This window comes from Sinocyclocheilus rhinocerous, unplaced genomic scaffold (genome assembly GCF_001515625.1).
Source record: "Sinocyclocheilus rhinocerous isolate Xijiao unplaced genomic scaffold, SAMN03320098_v1.1 scaffold2326, whole genome shotgun sequence".
Taxonomy (NCBI): domain Eukaryota; kingdom Metazoa; phylum Chordata; class Actinopteri; order Cypriniformes; family Cyprinidae; genus Sinocyclocheilus; species Sinocyclocheilus rhinocerous.
The window spans coordinates 210392-216345 of NW_015623069.1; the positions used below are offsets into that span (position 1 = coordinate 210392).

General features: G+C 37.3%; 1 protein-coding gene across 2 annotated transcripts in view; it reads left to right on the forward strand.

The window, feature by feature from the left end:
• Positions 1-4560, forward strand: part of LOC107746060 (calnexin-like) — a 45129-nt gene extending 40569 nt beyond the window's left edge. For both annotated transcript variants that reach the window (XM_016561212.1, XM_016560483.1), the window contains one exon: positions 2507-4560. In XM_016561212.1, coding sequence (XP_016416698.1) covers positions 2507-2566 — 60 coding nt within the window. In that variant the 3' untranslated portion in view covers positions 2567-4560. The remainder of the gene's footprint in view (positions 1-2506) is intronic.
• The last annotated feature ends 1394 nt before the right edge of the window (positions 4561-5954 follow it).

A 5954-nucleotide genomic window follows, 5' to 3' on the forward strand; every position in this document is an offset into this window, starting at 1 on the left:
AATTACCTACTTTTTTTTTTTTTTTTTTGCAAACAAGAGGTTGTGTGGTAAATTAATTGCTGTCCAAATCCACGTTTATGAGATTACAAGATCTGATCAATCTAAAAGTTGTTTGCGAGTCTTTTTTGACCAATGCCAAGAACTGTACAGTAACTGTTGTTGCATTTTAAACATGGACACTTTTATTACTGAGATGCTGGAATCTGTTTACAAGAATGATCTGAAGTGACTGCTCAACTACGGTGACTGGGAGCTGTTAAGATGAAAATGGAACAAAATCATTTAAACAGGCCATTTAAATTGGCCGTTATTGCAGCAAGTAAGCAATACAATCCTTTCCAATCATCCTACTACTTGTCCGCTTGATCCTATTCCATCTCATCTCCTTCAAGCCATTTCTCCTGCCATTGTACCTGCACTCACTCACATCGTTAACACATCCCTTCACACTGGTGTTTTTCCCTCAACATTTAAACAGGCTCATATAACCCCACTTCTTAAGAAACCCACTCTTAACCCAACTCTTTTAGAGAACTAAAGACCGGTTTCCCTTCTACCTTTCAAACAAAATACACTTGAACGAGTTGTGTTCCACCAATGGAAAATATCAGAAAAGCTATTCCATGCATTCACTAATTTCATTTACATTCCATTTAAGGTTGTAGGAACTGAACCAATGGTGACAGTGTAGTTTATCTCCACTAGATGGCAGCAACAAAGCTTCAGCTGGAAGGAAGTGAACCTCTCACACAGCACATAAACTATACAACAGAGCTTTCCATTTTTCATTTCCAAGAGCAAACAAGCCAACACACACACACACCGCTGTGAGAAGAACACATTTATTCAGGAGACGTGTCTACCATCATGCCAGTTAGGACAGACAAGCAAACAAACATCGTTTACTGGGGCCGGAGATCTTCATTTCTATAAAGGTGCTTTATTTCTATGGACCTCTCAGTGAAAGGTCTGACATTAGAAACAGAAGTAAAAGCAAAGGAGGTGTGCGGCTCCACCCTGTGAGTCATTTACACCAGCCTCTTGTGTGTGTGTGTGTGTGTGTGTGAATGCGTGTTGGATAAACAAACATCCTCATTTTTCCAATTCACACATCGATTAACTTGTTTTCCGGAAGCATTAAGGACGTCCTACCTTTCAACGTCAAATGGGAAGCAGAACTTAGGCACTGTCTGCAGGACCTCCTAGAATGAAACAAAACAAAAGACATTAAGAGCCATTCAAATGACGTAACTGTTCACTAACTGATATTAGTTCAACACATTAGTTCAACACAAGTCAAAGATAAGCCGTAATTAAGGCTTATGATGTGATAAAGAGGATTATGTGATATAATATACTCCATGTCTCTGTGATATTCTTGTCCCTAGATACAGCTCTAATGTAAGTCTAACAGATTTTCTGCAAGACGAAAACCATAAGTGCAATTGATTAGAAAAGTAAATGTGCACCTTTTCTCAACAAATTGCATGGTTGGTAGTACAAACTGTTAATCAGATCAAATGGCTCTGTTTGAAATAAATATTCATTAAGCAGAAAAGTAGCTGGCAAACAAAGGAGCAAACTAATGCATTATTAAATTCTATTTATAAAATGGATAGTTCCGGTCCTTGATTCTGATTGGCTGAGCCACGTTTGAAGCTGTTGTAAATTACTCTACAAACATACACCTTTGTTTACGTTTGTGTGTTGCTCTGCAACCACTTTGTTGCAACCACAACTGTTTCTGAGGAACTACATTGTTTGGTGGAAGAATACTGTTTTTATTAATATCATTACACTTTATATGCTCCGTTTTATTTTGTGAAACCTTACTACGTATATGGAATAACCCTTTTTTATAAAAGCAATAAGCCCCGTGAAGCCGTGGTTTACAGTGAATTTATAACAGCTAAGGGGGTTTTAGCCACTCCGCTTCATGTCATGCCTAACAACGCCCCTTAGCTGTTATAAATTCACTGTAAACCACGGCTTCTTATTACTTTATTGCACACATGGTCACACTTATTGTCAACCAAGTATTCTGGTCAAATGTTTGCCTTATGTAAATAAGGTTGTGTTAGGGTGTGTTAACTTATTTCTGATGATTTCCACATTTAAAAAATTGACATACAATACTTGGAAATTTTAAATGCAAGACCGAAAACCATTTAAACCATAGTGCATCAGATTTCCTGTTATTAAATAAGACATTTAAATAAATGTTGAACATGTGACTGACCACGTGAGAAGTGCATTTCCAAGGTTTGTAGGATTATAAAACTCACTCCTCCACGGTGAATAAAACATCATCTGAATGCACAAGATTTTATCACTGTTTGAAATTTGCCTTGCAAATTAGATTTTTGTAGACTAACCCCATGATAAGAAACAAATACCATCCAAGTAGGGCTTTACAGGTGATTGATTGAGAAATGCATTGCAAATTGTTTCCAAATATTTAACATTTGTTCACTATTTTTTGACAAAGTAATTTTCTCTTGTGTAGAAATCAGAGGACGACATTCTGAGAAGGTCTCCCAGAAACAGGAAACCGAGAAAGGACTAATGGACTTCCTGAATCTATATATCCCAGCATCCCTCTCCTCCCGCTCGCGGTCCTGCTCCATCTTTCCTCCCCTCACTCCCACATCCCCTCCTTCCCCGTTCTTCTTCTCCATCCCTGCCGCCGTGATGACGGTCAGAGCGAAACGGTGCGGTCTGCCACTCGACCAGCAGCCAAACGAACGCCTCCTCAAGCGGCCTTGAGGATGTCGATGGTTACCACAGTGATGATGACGCTCAAATAGCATAGAAACTTTCTCCGTAACTAAAAATGAAACACAATCTTTATTACCATTCCTGAACTGTGCATCCGACGATCGCGTAAAGATCCCATTCCTACTTTCAGCTGTCACACACACACACACTTCCAGACAGTGTTCCTGAAGCCTAACACTATGGCACACTTGGTATTTGTAAGGTTTACAGGCCAACAACTTTATTCCTTTGTTCTAGAATTACTAAAGAAGCCATAGGCGATTGATTGGATATATTCATTATAAACTATAAAACCGGCCAACTGGATATACACTAGGTTTTAACGTATAAATGAGATGTTTTCGTTATTTTCTATTCCATGAGGTTCATCATTTTGTCGTGGCGTCCAGTAAAAGGCCAAACCGTGACCTTAACGCAGCCAGACGTGGTGCACACACTCAGTAAGGTGTCCAGGGAGAATGCCAGGTAGATTCATAGGTTCTAGTGTACTGCCTTACTTGTAGGACTCGAGATTTGCTCATATTTTTTTCTGTGAATGTACTGTGAGTTTTGTCTAATATGTTTTGTTTTTGCTATTCAAATGGACTTTTTACTAAATCATGGATTGTTGTACAAATGTGTTTTCTGCTCTTGAACTGATGTAGATTCTAACCTGTTCAGCCCAATAACGGGACGATTGACGGTTTTTACTTTCTTGCCCTCATTGTGTTATTTGTATGATGGTAACTGTGGAACCTTTTTATCTTTTCTCACTGTGATGTCATATCCTGTCCAGCCAATATTAGCAGCAGTAGCAGCTTCCATTTCATTGAACCAATTATGTTCACGCCACGAAAGAACGAGGACTAAGTGACTGTTTAATGCAAGATATTTCCAATTTCGTATGTTTGAGGGTGAATCTCATGTCGCATTTCAGCCTGATGGAAAAGGAAAACAAAATAAGAAATTGAACAAAACAGTACAAAAAATACCTTTATGTATAAATACTTCAGAAATAAAAAAAATCCCATATTACACTAACAAGAATGTGCATAAATAGGCTTCATTTTTATGTCAAATGTATTTTGTTTTGCATTTCTGGAGAAAGGTGAGATGTGACATGGACTTCACCATTGAAAGTGTCACTCAAAGAGAAAACCTGAAGAAAAAAACAATGTCCTGGGTGTAAAGCAAGCTGTTAAAGTTATTTCCTCATCAGTTTCACACTGACTCCGCCCCTAAATACTTTGACCCCAAAGATATGAAAAAGGCACTATTAGGGGCTTACCCTGATCTAAAGTAAACTAGTGTAGTTTCACTAGTATTCTTGAAGTTACTTGTTTATACTCTCAGTATGGAAAACCGCACTCATCTGTTCCTATTCCATCGAAGCAGTCTGGCGAGATGCCATAACGTGAGCTCTACCCCAAGACTAACGAAGAGTTGGCACTTTCAAAGGTAACTGAGAAAAACTAAATCACAAATATAGGCCGAAATCTGCTGCTCTGCTCTTAATATCTCATTTTGCTTTCTCTGATGGGTATCATCTCCAACTGTAAATGTCCTGTCTGTACACCTGTGTTTTGGGCTTTTTGTCTTTTCTTTTCTTTGTCTTTTGGATTACCATAATTTCACAAATGTAGGTAATTAATAGTGTGGATGGATAGAAGCGTTGGATTGAGTGATTTACTGGCATCATTGAAGTTGTGAAACGGAGATCATGATTCTGGTCTTGCTGGGACGGTTTGGGGAAAATCCATCATGTTACTCACAAACTAAAATAAAATAATGATTTGAACGATTGATGTGTGTTTTTGTGTGATTTTTGATGTTTCTTGAGTGTGGAATTAGGGGTTTTTAACATGCTTTAATCTGGTTAAAGAACATGTCTGGGTTGTTTTCTCCCCACTCAGAAGAAATAATGCTTCTTTTCTCATTAAGAGTTTTGCATTATGATATTTTTATGACACTTGATTATATTACATTTCCTTCTAAATGTATATTGCGGTAATGTAAATTCATCAATTAATAAATTAAAAGTGTGATGTTTTGTATGTTATCATAGTATCTGTTTTGTTTAATCTTTGGGAAATGTGAATTACAAATGAAAAGTAACATTTCTGGAGAGGGAATGTGCTTAACTGTCATTAAGTGTGAATGCAAATAATATTAATGGCCTAAAAATAAAGGTCATTCTCCTTTAAAGGGGTCATATGATGCGATTTCAAGTTTTCCTTTCTCTTTGGAGTGATGTGATATTTTATTTAGCTTGATTGAGGTGACATATTACCAGGAGTTTTTATGTGAAATTCACCCTTTTATGGGTTATCATAAGAGATCAACTATAAGAAAAACTTTTGTTTTTATTTATTTATTTTTTGCCATTGGTTGGTGATACAGGGTTCAGGCCTATCTGAGTGAGTGTATTCAGGACACACACACACACACACAATCACGCTGGTCAATGATTCATGCGTCAGTCTCATTCTGAGAACTTCAGCTGTATATGAAAAATGAATCAGAAATTGTCTTCTGATTTAGATAATGACGTGTAATAAAAAGAAATATAAAAATGTGATGTTGAATAAAAAGTGTTTTAATAACTTTTTTTCATTGCTCCACTGTACCTGCTCATCAGTTTTTTCAAGTCCCAGAAGTCTTGACGGGTGTGCTTCCCCAGTTAGACATGTGTTGTGAAATAAGGCTCACCTGATGTCAGACTTGTATACTTGCATGCTTAATATACTGTAAAAGTGGACCTAGAAAGATATTTGGACGCTTAAGTCACTACAAAGGAGTTTGTTTGGCATGAAATAATAAAATGGTGATAAACCGTTAAAAATGAAGACAAAGGGTGATTAACTACACTGTAGTTTCTCTGTTTTGACACCTTGTGAACTTGAGGGGAACAGAGGTCATGCACTAAACATCACTTGTTGTTTTAAAAGTTATGCAGAAATCAAAAGTTCAGTAAAAATAGCTCTTTGAGATGCAAACGTTCAGCTCAGAGTTATGAGATTGTATGGGAGAGCTAATTTGGGGAGTGATAGCAGAGTGAGTTGCTTAATTCAGTTTTACACAAACAATGCAGCCCGTAGACTTGTGGTGGAGATTGAAAGCAAGCTGTAGTCAAGCAGGGTGTCAGAAAAGTTCTGCAAAACTTCCTGCATTTTTTATGTTTTTATCACCCAAAAAAT